At 41.4% G+C, this 16,386-nt stretch overlaps 1 protein-coding gene across 1 annotated transcript in view; it reads right to left on the minus strand.

Annotated features, from left to right (window-relative positions):
* hspg2 (heparan sulfate proteoglycan 2) overlaps nucleotides 1-16,386 on the minus strand; it is a 185,127-nt gene that overhangs the window by 85,550 nt on the left and 83,191 nt on the right. Inside the window, exons 15-30 of the mRNA XM_036591441.1 lie at nucleotides 15,525-15,691; nucleotides 14,971-15,150; nucleotides 14,227-14,423; nucleotides 13,089-13,236; nucleotides 12,815-12,942; nucleotides 10,918-11,004; nucleotides 10,517-10,575; nucleotides 10,221-10,282; nucleotides 7,997-8,137; nucleotides 7,134-7,307; nucleotides 5,469-5,648; nucleotides 4,694-4,812; nucleotides 4,207-4,318; nucleotides 3,806-3,919; nucleotides 2,289-2,416; nucleotides 997-1,083 (exon numbers count right to left, since the gene is read on the minus strand). Coding sequence (XP_036447334.1) covers nucleotides 997-1,083; nucleotides 2,289-2,416; nucleotides 3,806-3,919; nucleotides 4,207-4,318; nucleotides 4,694-4,812; nucleotides 5,469-5,648; nucleotides 7,134-7,307; nucleotides 7,997-8,137; nucleotides 10,221-10,282; nucleotides 10,517-10,575; nucleotides 10,918-11,004; nucleotides 12,815-12,942; nucleotides 13,089-13,236; nucleotides 14,227-14,423; nucleotides 14,971-15,150; nucleotides 15,525-15,691 — 2,083 coding nt within the window. The remainder of the gene's footprint in view (nucleotides 1-996; nucleotides 1,084-2,288; nucleotides 2,417-3,805; nucleotides 3,920-4,206; nucleotides 4,319-4,693; nucleotides 4,813-5,468; nucleotides 5,649-7,133; nucleotides 7,308-7,996; nucleotides 8,138-10,220; nucleotides 10,283-10,516; nucleotides 10,576-10,917; nucleotides 11,005-12,814; nucleotides 12,943-13,088; nucleotides 13,237-14,226; nucleotides 14,424-14,970; nucleotides 15,151-15,524; nucleotides 15,692-16,386) is intronic.

Consider the following 16,386-nt stretch of genomic DNA (forward strand, 5'->3'; position numbering starts at 1 on the left):
TTACCCTTGCTGCTTATGGTAGCTGCAATGCAGTAAGCTAGTTCATGATGCTTGCTAAACTCACAACAGTGATGTCTCTGGGACATAATGCTTCCCAGCTTCTCACCTGTCAACCTGTCACCAGGCTCCCCCTTAAATGAAATTCTGGCTATGCTATCGGTTTTCCTCAGACAATGTGATTTCACAATCAGGCACTTCATGTTAAAGACTGTGTGATTTGCAAGACACTTTGGTTCCTGATCTCAAATAGTGCACACCACTATGTCCAAAAATAAATATATAAATAACAAATAGCTAGGAATATATGTGCGGTGTAAGTGGTACAGCAGTTCTGGGCTCTTGAAATTCATGTAGTGTCCACTTGGCTTAAATGAGCTCTAAGCAGTGCTGAAGCAAACGGCAGCAAAGCAATGTGGGACAAAGGGTATCCTCAGGGAAAAAATAAGCCACAGACGTTTAGCTGGACAAATGTGAAATATATATACAAATGTTGTTTAACTCATATTTGACCACATTAGCTGCTATAGCAGACACAGAATATACTACACGGTGATGAAGTCAATTTACATGAATAGACTTGAAAATGCCTCGGTCACTTTCATGAAAGGCCCTGGGAACAAATCCTCACACTTATGATGCAAAGCTTATGCTGTGACCACAAAAACACTAGTTCGTAGGAGGTCCATACATGACCGCTTCAAGCACCAAAGCTACTGCTGTAGCTAATCCCCACACAAAGACATTCTTTGCTGACAAACACAACAGTATGGGTGGCATTAATTCGAGCTTGGCTTCTCCCATACAGCTCTAAGGAGACCATTCAATCATGACTGGGGATGAAAAAGACAGAGATGCAACAGGCCAACATGCTATGGCACTTGAGAGGGGAACCACAATCCCCTCCATGTGGAGCCTAGCCAGCCCAGCATCCCCAGACCACTTGAAGGGAAAGAGAAATCCTCTTTACTACATCATAACAAAGAGCAGATAGCTTACCTCTCACAGCGCCTTCCAGTATAACCCGGGGGACAGTTATTACAAGTGGGCTGTCCGTCTGTGTCCAAGTAGCAAGATTTAGCCCCACTGTGGATGGGAAAAGATTTATATGAATCCTAGAAAGAGCAAAATCTGATGCAGTAAATGGCCCTGCAAATATTATGTTTATGAGAATAATGCTGTCCCCTATACATTTTATTCCCTTGTTTTGATGCTATCATGCAAACCTTTCAACTTCTGTGCTTCAATATGTGCTGTACAACAGTTCGGAAAAGAAAGCTTGAAACAAACAAACAAAAAAAAAAATCAAATCAAGGTGCCCTTAACATTTTAATGAGCTGTGTATATTGGCCCTTATTCATTGAAGTTTTGTAGAGTGCCGATCTTTAACGACGTACAAACAACTCTGCATCTGATTTATGACACTTTTGCATGACGTGTAATTAAGCAGAGCTTAATCAGCTTCAGTGCGTGAAATCAAGTGCAAAACTTTCAGTGCTTCATTTGCATATCATTTACATCAAACACGCCCTAATTCATGCAGCAGTTTTGGTATGAAGCCAATTAAACGACAACATTCAACAGCTTATGAGCCAAAGGCTGTGCTTGTTGGTGGAGAGGTTGAGCAGGGAGTGCACTGCCTCCCCTACTGACCAAACTTTATAGTGTGATGAGGACTGGAAAGAATAAATTGTGAAATAAACAAAACATCTTCGTTTTTCAGAGACTAGAATAATGTGACTGTGTCGTGTGAGTATTATCCTAAAATAACAGGTTTCAATGCGGTATTATTGCAGTGTATGAGATGCTCCTGCACCAGCTATGTTTGTATTTTTAATTTATTTATGGTGTCAGTGGTATGAAACAAACACAGCGTAACAAATAGAATACGGAATGGTTGCAGCATTTGTTTATACAAATGTGCATGTAAAATAAGTACATTGACTTTTGTACTGGTTTATCACGTGCACAAATTATTAGCATTATTGATATTTTCTATTTTATTCTTATTATTGGTATTACATATGATATTGATAATAGTTGTGGGTGGTTAACTGCAAATCAAGCATTTTTTTAGGTTGTTAAACAATTAAGCTGATATGAGTTTGATTGCATATATATGCCAAAGATTAAATTAATAACAAAACAGTCACAGAATTTTGCGTGCACTCATTTTATAATAAGATTTGACCTTACGCTTCAATGCATAATGGCTGTTGTCCAGAGGAGTGAAGCAAATAAACGTGGCTCTTGGACAGGCAGTTGTGCCTCCATTACCAGGTAGAACTCACTTGTTTCCAGGGGCAGGACCAAGGCATGGACATGGTCTGCAGGCATGGATACCGCCAGTTACCGGGTTGCCAAAGAAACCAGGGAGGCAGCTCTCGCATCGAGGCCCAGCTGTGTTGTGCAGGCATTCCTATTATGAAAAGAGGAGAGTGATCAATGCTCTTCGCATCATCAGCAACTAACAATAGGCATGATGTCTATCGAACAATGTTGACAAGCGCACCATCGCCCCCTGTGTTCACAAGGCATTGGATTGGTTTAGAAACTCTAATACACTATACTGCCAAAAGTATGTGGACACCTGACCATCACACCTATATGTGCTTGCTGGACATCCCTTTCTAAAACCTTGGGCACTAATACAGAGTTCGTGACTAAAACAGCCTCCACTCTTCTGGCAAGGTTTTCCACAAGATTTTGGAGTGTGTCTGTGAGAATTTCTGCCCATTCAGTCAAAAGAGCATTTGTCAGGTCAGACACTGATATTGGATAAGAAGGTCAGGATCACAATCAATGTTCAAGATCATCCCAAAGGTGTTCAGTGGGGTTGAGGTCAGGGCTCTCTGCGAAGGCCACTGGAGTTCCACCACACCAAACTCGTCAAACCATGTCTTTATGGACCTTTATGGACCTCAGTCATGCCGGAACAGGAAAGGGCCTTCCCCAAACTGTTGCCAATAAGTTGAAATGTACGTAAGATGTAGCATTAACATTACCCTTAATAAAACTAAAGGGTCTAGCCTAAACCCTGAAAAACAACCCCAGACCATTATTCCACCTCTATCAAACTTTACTGTTGGCACTGTGCATTACGGTAGGTAGTGTTCTCACTATCTGGCAGTCAGATTCATCCATCAGACTGTCGACACATGACTCATCAATCATAAACATTTCCACTGCTCCAGAGTCCAGTGGCTGAGTGCTCTGCACCACCCCAGCTGACACTTGCCGTTGCACATAATGAGCTTAGGCTTGTGTGCATCTGTTTAGCCATGGAAACCCATTTCATAAAGATTCAGATGGACAGTTCTTGTGCTGATGTTGCTGCCAGAAGCAGTTTGGAACTCTGTAATAAGCGATACAACAGAAGTTAGGCAATTTTTATGTGCAACGCACTTCAGCACTCGGCGGCCAAGCCCTGCAAGTTTGTCGGGTCTACAGCTTCATTGTTGCTCCAAGATTCTTCCATTTCACCAAGTTTGAGCTCTTCATTATGACTCATTCTACTGCCAGTGTTTGTCTAAGGAGATTACATGGCTATGTGCTTGATTTTATACATCTGTTAACGATGGGTGTGGCTGCAACACCTGAACTCGATAATTTGAGATTTGTCCACATACTTTAGGCCATATGGTATAAGTCCATGTTCTCACCCACATTTAGCCCAAAATTTCTTATAGCTATCCCCAGACATTATTGTTGCAAGATCATGTCTGGTCCTGCGAGACTAGGTTTTAATAGGACCACAGGGCACAGCTGTGTGTGTGTGTGTGTATGTGTTAAGGAAATGTTTACCCACCAGGCACGCTCCTGTCTCTGAGTCACAGCCGCTGGCATGCCCGTGGCACTCACACTTCTCACAGGTGCCAAGGTAAAGGCCAGATCCGGTGCGCGTGTATCCGACATCACACTCCTGCAAACAAAGGATTAGACAGAGTTCACATGACGGCACGCGATATGGAGAGAGCCTAAAAACTTCTGATTACTTATAGAGCAAAAGGATTCTGCACTGCGAGATTCTAGGAACCTCCACCCAAATGACAAAACAAAAGAAAACATGAGTCCTGTATTTATATTTAAGCCTGAGACTTCGTCTCGCCAGGTGTGCCACAGGGGTGAGGCTGGTTTAATGACTCAGGTCAATGCATGTTTGATCTTAGTGGATTTTAAATTTGGACTGACAAAGTGTGAGCAACATACCTGGCAAGAAGGTCCTCTGTAGCCTTGAGGGCAGGCGCACTCCTCTACTTCCAGGGCCCTTTCGTTTCCTGTGGAGTGGGGCACTGCAATGTCCATCTGGATGTCAGCAATGCTACATAAACACAGAACCAGGAATTAACACCCAAACTCAGTGAAGTTGTGCAACAGAAGCATCAGTTAATCGTTCTGCAAAAAATCTAATCCAGTGGTCGTGATCGAAACCAGCGGTCACAATGTCTACAACACCAAGCCATTTTATTTACTATCCAAAACCACTAGCGAACTTAAACATCTTCTGAGTTTTTATATATAATGTTAATGTTAAAAATAGGGGCATATCAGTATCAGTATTTGCCTCATAACACCCATAACATAAGCATCATATTCATAACCATTTTATAACATCTGGTTGTTAGCTACATTAGCCTTGTAGCTCCACAACCAAAGAAGCATACAGTTTATAACACAGGTGACGCCGCAGAGGTACCTGCTCTCAGCCATACTGTCTGCATAAGTGGCTCTGATCATGAAGACAGTGACGTCAGCCAGGGCCATCAGCAGGTGTTCTCTAGTGCAGGGTTGTCCATCAGCCCTCCTCCAAGCAGACTGGTTGAGATTACAAACAAAAAACAGGCAATTAGCTAAAGACATCAAAGGCAAGGAATGCCAAAACTTTACACTAATAAATATATTAACTTTCAATTAATGATGGGTTGTTATACAATAGGGAGCTGTGAACGTTTGGTCTGACATTTATACCAAAAAATACCAGTCAATTGAGAATTTATTTCAGTGTAAGACCAAGTCAATAAAATCAGAGGATGCTTTTTTTTTACCTTATAAAGCATCTTAACTGAATGTAGGGGTAAGTGACATGACATCGTCTGACATATGATATCATTATCAAAATTAATTACATCAGGATAAGTTTTACGCTTATATATCATGGATATTATCAATACTTACAGTACAGAACACTAATCAACTGCATGTTTTTATCATGTTGCCCACCGAAAAATGTGCTATCCTCAATGCTCTCATCTAATAGAACGGCACTACTTACTGTGTTCTCATCAAGGTTATAAACCCCATATGCAGACGTTCATCTTAATGTCTTATTATTTAGTAACTATGAAATGAATATACTATGTAGTTATGAGAAATAAGTTCAAGTGTTGGCCTTTACATATGCCATAAATTTCGAAAAAGTCTACACATACACTCTAAAAACGAATGACTGCACTCATGTAGTGTTAACACACCTCTCTGAAGGGTACGGTGATGGTGGCAGGGACTCGGGGGAGCGGCTTGGTTTGTGAGGAGTGCTCCAGGAAGATGCCGTTGCCTTGAAGAATCACGTCCGGCTGTCCGTCGATCACCAGAGAGTGAGAGCGATGCTCAAAGCGCACTTTGTAGCGCAGCTCTCCTCCATACGCGGTCACCTGCACACAGCAGGAACACATTTACAAAACAGCTCAGCAGAGTTTACCGTCTAACACCAGTGGGGGTGGCCCATCTACTAAGAACTACATTCAAATGAAAAACTTTGTAATTAACACATGACCAGTACAACATAAACTCCTGTTTGGAACACAGGCTTTTTGTCTGGAAGGCGGTTTCTGCCAGGTGGGAGAAAGAAACCCTTTTTTTAAATCCTTATCTGATTCAGGTTCAAACAGTGACTCGTTAGGTACTAATAATAACTTCTTGGGATTTTCGGTTGGTGGGATGAGCTCAACTTTAGTTTCATGCTGAGTGCATTTGGAAAGAATCTCAAAGGGCCGAAAAATGTGTTTGAAAAACTCTCTTTTCTCCGATTCTGAGCATAAACAATGCCAGCCAGGTTAGTGGCCAAAATAAGACAAGCTTTCCACAAGAGTTAAACACGCACAGTCAGTCAGTATTTGCTATCAGTCTTTGCAGTAGATGCTTCATTATAATAACCACATCCCATTTTGAGAGATAAACTCTTATAAATGCATACGCAATGAGGCAAAAGCACAAGAGAGCAGCGACCACCCCTTTCACCTTATTACGGGTGCTAAAGGGTAGTTGCGCCTATTTTGTTAAATGTGACAGTCACTTTAGACACCCAAATAGGTTTTGAGACAGTACAAAATCTCAGTAAATCTGTCCTATAGACTTCTAATTTCACGTATTAATACAGTATGATAAAAAAGAGCTTTAAAAGCAGTGCGCTCACTATCACCAGGCACTCACGGCTCTATGAGACTCGGGCTATGCTTCGAAGGAGGTCTGTTTGATACACCGTACTTTCATCATTATCGTGATATAAACACAACGTTAAGGGCTGCAAATGACCTCAGGTGTACAGCACCAAAGTGACAACTAATCAAATTGTATTTTCAATTATGATTTTGGCTTCCAATGATTATCACAAGAGAGTAGAGATGAAATGATTATTGTGTACTGTCACAACAAACCTGCATCATCTCAAGGAGCTTTTAAAGGCATTAAATATTTATTGATTTTTGTAAGCCTATACTAAAAAACAAAAAAATGCATATTTATTCATTTAGCCTGACTGCAAATACAAAAAGAAGTAGCTGTTCAGGGAATCCTGACTGCTTTTACACCGAAGCATCTCATGGAACTCACTCACATTTAGCAGGCTACAAATTCTCCATAAGGGGGCACCATTAGCAGCCCAACAGCTTTTCATCCTTTTTAAGAGCAGTGCTTTGCATCAGTGACACTGTGGCCTTGTTCAGCCTTACACTGCACAAAAATGTACCCGCAGTTCTAAGTAGCTATGAGTATTTCATTTCTTTCCTTTGCACAATAGTGAATGGTACTTTTTGTAATTTTGTTTGATATCCAAAAGCTTTATCAAGCACTGCATTTTACATCCATATTGTGCAGCCCTATTTCAAAGCTGCCATTTATCAGAATCCAAACAGACTCACTTTGTCTCCTCGGAAGCTCTCAGGCAGGACCCAGTAGTAGATATCGCTGGGGATGCTGTTGAAAGAGCGGAAGACAATTTCTGTGCTTCCTTTCTGGCCGATGCCCTCAGTGATGGTGCGTGTGTTAGCTCCATTGGCGAGAGTAAATAGCTGCCCATTGACGCCACCTCGTACCTGTAGACATGTTCAAAACAGATGTATTTAACCGCTGCTTAGGCTAAGATCTAGGTTCAGTTTTTGACTTTGGCCATATTCTAATGACCTTCACACTGTACCATTTCTGTGAAATTGATGATACTGAATTAAAGTCAGGTACGTCGGCTGCCTTACATAGCAACACTTTCACGAAAAATCAAATTTAAACCAATCATCCTAAATGTAATTCATCAAAAACAAGATCTATTTCATGTCTGAGGTTTTTGCTCTGAACCAACGAGGCTAACGTAGTTAGCAAGTAATGGAACTGTATACCCCACCAATTTCCATTGCGCAAAAATGGACAAAAATTCAGGCTAAGTGGCCACTACTACTGCTTTTATCTATGCAACATACATGTGTACTTTTACAGATAACTTCATGTCATACAGTGTCAGAAACCACATAAGTAAGTCTATCTATTTACATTTAAACTCTATGGTTCCTGTGGTTGCTAAACGTCGTTGATAATTGGTGGTAGTAGATTCCTTTACTTGTTAGCTACATTGGCCTACATATCTTGGCTGATCAACTACAGCCAAACTGTGTCATTTTTATTCTTTCTTCAAACTATTACTTTAAATTGAACCAATTAGCTTCATAAACCCTGAATTCCTGCTCTACAGTGTGTCACTGATCTGAGGTTCTGCAGATGGAAGGTGGTTAACCTGGTCTCTGGTCCAGGTAGAGCTGGCACACTGTTTGGTGACCCCCATGCAGAAGCACTGCAGACAGCCATCTGGGTTGCCAGCAGTCAGGTGGAAGGAGCCTGGCTTACACTCATCACACAAAGCTCCAGCCACGTTAGCCTACACAGCAAAAATATAGCAAAAAGAAAATATCAGTTACATATTAGAGCAGAGGTATTAGAGTTCAGAATGAGAATCTTCATTCAGTAAGTACAGATATAAAAACAATTTTTTCTAGGTGTCGAAAAACAGGGCTGGCTTGAACAGCAATTTGCACACTTCGAAATGCTCTTTGATAATTCCGAATGAGAAATAACTCTTAAAATCAATAACATTTGAAGTGTTTTTAGTCATCCGTCTGAGGTGACAGATACGCTTCTACTTTAATCAATGTTTTCACATCAATGTTAGACACAAGCCCTTCCGACCTATCACCTATTTTTTTCCCCACTTGTGTGTGTTAACTCCAGTCAAGTCACATGCTCCCGCTACTTCTAGCATTCTAAACTATGTTTAAAATAATATTTTACTGAGATTTGACGACTTTGTTGGTGTTCTAGATTCAGAGCAGCTCCTGCGCTGTACTAACAGTGTGTGGAGGAGATTCTTCTCTGAAACGATGGTAAAAACTTGATAGTGATTTTGTCACAATACACAGATCTGCTGTCAAGCTTAAAACTTTAAAACTATTTAATTAGAAAAGAAAAGGAGAAAAGAGCCGATATTTGCCTGAAGGGGTTACCTGACGGAGCTGAGTCAGAGACAGTATGGTTTGGAGGCAGGGCGGTTTGCACTTCCCTTACGCGAAGCTGACCTGACGCTGATGTGTCAATGCTTGGCTTACAATCTCTACACTAACATTATTAAACGGCCCATATCGTACACTTGCATTTTCATTTTTTCAAGTCCACTTATGACATTTGTGTGGTTTTATGCCAGAAATGGTCATAATTCATTTTTACATTTTCATTTTCCAACCTCTCCTTAACCCCTAGAATAAAATGGGCTGTTTTTGTAACTGTGCCTTTAAGACAAATTAGACAAATAGATATAAGATGCACAAGCTCTGTATGGATTGGCTGACTTGTATTGTGTGTCATTTAAAAAGCACTCGGAGGTGTGGCGCTTCCTAGAACTTCATTATGAATGGGTGGACCTAAACTACTGTAGGTGGATATAAGGGAAACACTGTATTTTGATGGTCCACTGCAGATGCTTTCTAGATGCTGAAACCTGAATTAACTATGACCAGTTTTTGCAGTATCGTTTCCATATATGGACTGTATGGTCTGGGTTAGGAACAGTAAATTTGAACAAACTTTGACAATGTCTACAAACTACTTCAAACTCCTTTACTTCAAAAAGCGAGAGAAATGTAGTATTCCATGATACCAACCTTTTGAGATAATTCACCCAACACGTCATACCTCCATGGTGTAAGAGCCTACCTTATCACAAATTTTGCACTGAGCATTTTTCTCAATGTAGGATCATTTTAAAAGCTCTCATGTCATTTCTTTCTGAGACATTTTTGCTCCTTTAGCTTCAACTGCTATGTGGAAAGTAGTGCAGTTTGTATAAGTATTCTTAACATTTTCCATATATTACCTATAAATGTTGATCTAAAGGCCTTTGCTGATGAATTTTATATTAGGCTACAATTTTTATTGCTTAAAAAATGACAAAGCTTCAGAATGTTAAATAGAGAAATACCAATGCGACAAATGAAAACATGATCATTTAAATTCCTCAGACACTGATAGACAAATAGATGTAAGGTGAATACTATGTACAGGTGAATAGTCGGCAGGCCTACATTTGTGAATAAATAGGACCTGTAGTTGAATTATAAACAAGTGAAAATAAGTAAACACAGCCAATACAGAGAACACACTTCTGCACATTTTGATACACAAAAACATAAAATGAGGCCTGTGCAAAGGTGATGTCACTTTATATATTTATGCTCTCCCCCCATTATGTTAAACTCAGCAAATAGATACAAATTGTGCACTAAAATTTCCTGAAAAATGTCATATCTAAGTTTGTTCCCTGTAGAGGATGTGTTAACTTATTTTCACATAGGACATCAACAAAACATGTCCTTGACCTGGGGTGTTCACACTGTTACATATGCTGAATGTGCTAATTCAGTTCACAAGAGAGCAATATTACTGACAACAATTCAATTATTAAAAGCTACCTTGCAGTTGCACAGCCTGCTGCTGGAACTGATCGTTCCTCTGTTGTCGCATATCTGGTTCTCTGTAAAAAAAGGTCAAAAACAACATTTGGTCCAGAAGTGTCGCACATCTGGAGTGCTTTGAACTCGTCATATGTGGGAGCAAATAGCTGGCATTTGCAGATGCAGTAGAAAGTGTGGGATCTCTTGTGATTCTAAGACCTCAGAGAAGATGCTAGCATGCCATAAATCTTGCTATCATCTTCACTTAGTCGCCTGTAAATCACTGTTTTACCAGATCAAAGAGAGAGGCTCACCGGTTGGAACACATTTGCCGTTGGGCTGCAGAGGGTTGCCCACATACCCAGGTGCACACCTACGATTGGAACAAAACATACATTAATTGCTTGATAAATGACTATCTTTAGAAGACACAGCTATTGGCAGCAATATCAGAAGAATGCTGTAATTTTTTAATATTAATTATTTCCAACTTAGCTCATAGACATGCTAATGAACAGTTGCTGTTGAATCAGAAATCCTTCGTATGTTTTGGTCTGTTTTTTTTTGCTTTTTTTACATCAAAACAGAAAATGTTAGATGTGCTGCTGACCCAGGATGCAAATCGTAACATGTATTTAACTGTGTAATTATGCAACATAATTGGAAACTTTGAAAGGTTAAAGGAGGAAAAGTCAGAACAGGTTGAAAGCCTTACCTCTCGCAGCGCCGGCCCGTGTAGCCTGGTATGCAGGCGTCACATGTGGCCTGGCCATCCACATCCAGGAAGCAGGTATCTGAAAATCTGCGCACACATGGGTTTTGAGCATGTTTATCACATTGTTATTACCAACTATGTCTAGTATAATTACACTTACTTTATTTGAAACACATTATATTCCTCCTTGTTGTACATTTAGAGACTATAGTTCATCTGTTGCCATGAACAGTTTGTGTTAGCCCCTTAATCAGTGGTCAGTTTCTGAACACAGAGCTGCCCTTTGCTGGATATTTTTAGGTGGTGGACGTCTCCCAAATTAGCAGTGACATAATATCTTGTCAACAGCAGTCTTGTGGTCTAAAACTGATCAATGACAAAAGGGGGAGAGGGAGGCTGAAAGACTGTGCATGAAAACAGTCAGTAACTGTATACTTATATTGTTTTTTAGTATTTCTGCTACAGTGGCCAGGAAGTAGGACATTGTAGGTGTTTCTAACTAAGATGTTCAAGTTTCATGTGAATCTCAGTAAAGTCTTGAGTCTTTAGTGGAGAATTTTAGTCTCATTATCAGCTGCAGGCACTGCAGTAAACCCTACCAGACACCTATCGAGGTTGAAGACTATAATGAGCCTTACTTGCAGAAAGACCTTCACTCTGAATGACAGAACTGAAGCGCTGCATACAGTAACTGTAGTAAAACACCTTTAAACTGCTGGTCAGTCTGTAGTTTGTTCCGCAAGTATGCTAGCTAGTGCAATAGCTAATCCAAAAGCTAGTAATTCTTTACTAGACCTTTAGCTCAATTAGCTTATGCTAGCTAGAATTCTTGCTATCCAAACTACACGCTAGCTAACAGTTTTAAGCTGTTGTGCCTCTTTCCTCTGAACACTGCACTTGCTTTGTGTAGCACTTCTGTCATTCAGACTATGAGTTTTCTGTAATGGCTCGTTATTTTAGGCCAGACTGAACCTGATGCTGCTGTGAGCTGCATGGGAACAGCATTGCAGTAATCACTGTGCATGACTGTAGCAAAACTGACAGGCAATTAAAGTTGCTGGTCTTAACTTAAACCGTTTTTCTTAGGCTTAAAGTCTTAAATCTAGAGTGCAGGTCAAGTTGCGAGTCAGTTAAGAGAGTCACAAGTCAGTAAAGGGCGAGTCAAAAATTGTCAGTCGGCAAAGGGTGAGTCAGAGTCGAGTCTCAAGTCAGTTAAGTGTGAGTCAACTCACCCAATTAAGAGAGATTCTGAGTCAAGCCACGAGTCAGTTAAGGGCTAATCAGAGTTGAGTCATAAGTCAGTTGAGAGCGATTCAGAGTGGAGTCGCTAGTCAGTTAAGAGTGAGTCAGAGGCGTGAGTCAGTTGAGGGTGAGTCAGAATTGAGTTAATTAAGAGAGAGCTACAGCCAAGTCGCAAGACAGCTATGAGAGAGCCAGAGTCGAGTCATAAGTCAGTTAAGTCAGAGCCAGAGTCGAGTCGCGAGTTAATTAAGAGAAAGGCAGGGTCAAGTCACGAGTCAATTAAGAGAGAGTCTGAGTCAAGCCACAAGTCAGTCAAGGGCAAATCAGAGTCCAGTCAACAGTCAGTTAAGAGAGAGTCAGAGTCCAGTCGACAGTCAGCTAAGAGCGAGTCACAGTAGTCACAAGTCAGTCAACATGAGACTTAAGTGTGACTTGAGTTAGAGTTGCTGACTCAAGTGTGACTCAAGTCTCAAGCACACTATTTTTAAAAATAACATTTTCTGCAAACATCAATGGACAGATTAGTTTAGAAAATAGAAAAAAAAGAAATTATGGCATTTGTGGCGAAAGGTGCCTAAACTTTTGTATACAGATGTACTCCTGATTTTGAAAGCAGGAATGTGCGTGAGAGTGGGACGAGAGAATAAGCTCTTACCTGCGAGAAGTCTCAGTGTAGGGACAGGGGCAGGGCTTACAGTCATCAGGCCGTCCCCGGCTAGGGTCACCGAAATAGCCGGGCCGGCACTTTTCACACTGGGGTCCTTCCGTGTTGTGCTGACAACTCTGAGAGAGACAGTGAGAAACAGAGAGAGAGCACTGCCACTTGAGAGTGTACACTACTGATGTGCCTCTTGAGCTGGAACGATGTGCTGAATTGTCAGTTGCATATGAATGAGCTTCGTCTCCCACTAAACAGAGATAACTCTTACCAGGCAGTGTCCGCTGACAGGATCGCAGGCACTGGCGTGGCCATGGCAGTTACAGCCAGCGCAGGTGCCGAGGTAGCGGCCACCAGGCACCCGCTCAAACCCGGAGGAGCACGTCTCACAGGACAGGCCAGAGTAACCCGGCGGGCACCTACGAGAAAAATTACACACCTGCATTAACTTTAGTCAGTGTCCTTGCAGGCTTTAACAGCTAAAAACAAGAATTCACATTTGTTCTACATTGTTGCTGCCACAAGAAATCATTATTTATTCAATGTATACAAACTTTTTCTTGTACATTCTTCTCCTATAAAGCAACTCTTGCAGATATACAGAGTTTTCTTACAACAGCAGGGATGTATGATATACAGCAATGTCAGCAGTATATTCAACCCTATTGAACCAAGCATCTCGATCCATTCTAAGGATCTGACAAAGTCCTCTTTAACCAGCTGCACCGCAGTAATGAGGCTGCACGGACTGCTTGAGTGACGCTGCAACACAGCTACAAGGCTGCTTTGGCTAGCCACTTGTTTGATGCTGTATAGTAGCTATGAGGCTGCCTGGGCTGGCTGCGTAGTAGATGCTGCACTGCACCATAGGCCTGCCTGGACCCATGAGCAACACTAGCCCTTCACGGCAAAGGACCTTCTGTTCTACAAGCCTTCTTAGGCTGGCCCGCTGTGGTGACACTGCAGTTGCAGTACCCCCGTGCAGGGACCTTCCCTTGCAGCTAAGGGCACTTTCCAGATGAGCTAAATGGTCTGGGGCATTCTCTTTAACTTTAACAGCCCTAGTTTTAACAGTTTGGCAAAAAAAAATCATTATTTAGGCAAAACCTGCTCTTCATACCAAGGAAGATAAAAACTTAGATGAACATGAAGCTGAATGATGCACCCCTCAAGTATTAGTAAACAGCTGTTCATAAAACCACCACAAGCATTCGTACTTAAAGGAAAAGTAACAGCAAGAAAATATGAATATTAAAAAAAGGGGGGGGTATGTGTTGGGGCTGTCCCACATGACAAGCCACATATTATGAAGCATATATTATGAAGCTGCGTACACATGTTGACCTTTCAGATCAAAGTACACAGGAAAACGAGTGGAGTGCAGAGTGCAGCTGTGTGATTAATCTGACCTGCACTCCTCTACATTTTTAGGCTGGCCCTGCAGGCTGAACTCCACACTGGTGGTATCCATGACGATGTCACTCAGACCCACGCTGGCCATGCGGTTGTCGTAGACGGTGCGGATGCCGATGCTCTCCAGGTTGCCAAGGGTCATCAGGAGGTCTTCACGGCTCACTGGCTGCCCGGACGAGTGCTGCCAGTTCTCCTACAACGGGACAGGGTTCAAACATGAGATCAAAAGCCGGAATATTGCACCAATCCATCAATCAGACAGAAGTATTTTAGTGCACAGATTTTACAGTGTTATTATTTCAACCTACTATTTATTACATTGTAAATATTTCTTGTAGTCACATTGGTAAATTCACATATAAGTTTTCTTTTATTTTTAATAATACTTCTGAAACGAAAGTAATGTAATCAGATTGTGGTAGAATTTGAGATTACATGACTGTTAAAAATTTTGGAATAACTTCAATAAATAATTGTTATTTAATATTGCACAAACTGTAGAATGAAGTGTTTGTTTTACACACACACGCACACACACACACACACACACAAACACACACACACTTTTTGTGCATAGCTGTTTAAGAAGTCAAATCATATTTACTACTGCATTTATAAGTGTCTGTAATTCATTTTGTGAAGTTAGATGTGATCTTCTTGCAAAGACCAACATCTGGAAAGGATTTAGTAAAATCCATACTTATGAATAACTCACTTTCTGTCTGTGAGAAGTAACTGACCTCAGTAAACCTGATCTCTCTCTCATTTTTAATGTTGGGTGAGGTGGGACGGCTGCGGTGGTAGATCAGTCTCTGACCGTTTCCCTTCAGAATGACGTCTGGCTTATCCACCGGCTCTGAGCCGTCTCTCTGCAGCGAGTAGCTCACCTTATACCTCAGATAGCCACCATACGAGTCCACCTGGCCGACATACAGGAACATAAGGAACATGAACAAACTTCTTGTGGCTGTTACATTTTTTTTTTTCATTTTTCACTTCCTTAAAGCTGCTGACGTTTACATGGAGCAAAATATTTGTGACATATTAACCAACTGCTAAATAGACAGACTGACAGCTTTATTAATTACAACTACAGAAATATTCCAATATTACTTTCCTGTTACAGGTTTCAACTTGGTACTAAAGTTACGACTTTGATTTAAAGGTTTTGCCAGCGATCATTTATTTATTAATACAAGCTTATATAACGTCTCATAAGTAGCTGATATAAGGTCGTGTACACATCTGTAATTTTATTAACTTTCTACATGTAGAAATGGGTCAGAAAAAGCACCTTGCTGCCCAGAAACTGACGTGGCAGAGTCCAGTAAGAATCCAGGTCCAGGAAGCGTCGGGACAGGTCAACCAGCTGAAACTCCTCCTCCTCCGGGTTAATAAACAGCTGAGTGGAAGTGAGCGGAGGGGGAGTGCCTGGTCGTGTTGGGAAAGAGACATTCACTCCTGAAAGAGAGAGTGTCAATTTTATCAACTTAGCATATGGGAGCACTTTGTAGTTCTACAATTACAGACTGTAGTCCATGTGTTTCTCTGCATACTCTGTTAGCCCCCTTTCACCCTGTTCTTCAACGTTCAAGACCCCCGCAGAACAGGTATTATTTGGGTAGTGGATCATTCTCAGCACTGCAGTGACACTGACGTGGTGGTGGTGTGTTAGTGTGTTGCACTGGTATGAGTGGATCAGACACAGCGGTTTGCCTGAAGGTGTCCACCCACTGTCCACTCTATTAGACACAACTACCTTGTGGGTCCGCCTTGTAGATGTAAAGTCAGAGACAGTAGCTCATCTGTTGCTGCACAGTCATCCTCTAGTCCCTTATCAGTGGTCACAGGACGCTGCCCACAGGACGCTGTTGGCTGGATATTTTCGATTTGTGGACTATTCTCAGTCCAGCAGTTGCACTGAGGTGCCTGATCCACTCGTACCAGCGCAACACACACTAACACACAACCACCATGTCAGTGTCAGTGCAGTGCTGAGAATGAACACCACCCAATAATACTTGCTCTCTGGTGGTCCTGTGAGGGTCCTGATTGTTGAGGAACAGGGTGAAAAAGGGCTAACAAAGTATGCAGAGAAACAGATGGACTACAGTTTGTAATTGTACTTATATGGTAACTGGACCAGATAAAATAGA

This window comes from Colossoma macropomum, unplaced genomic scaffold (assembly GCF_904425465.1).
Source record: "Colossoma macropomum unplaced genomic scaffold, Colossoma_macropomum, whole genome shotgun sequence".
NCBI classification, from domain to species: domain Eukaryota; kingdom Metazoa; phylum Chordata; class Actinopteri; order Characiformes; family Serrasalmidae; genus Colossoma; species Colossoma macropomum.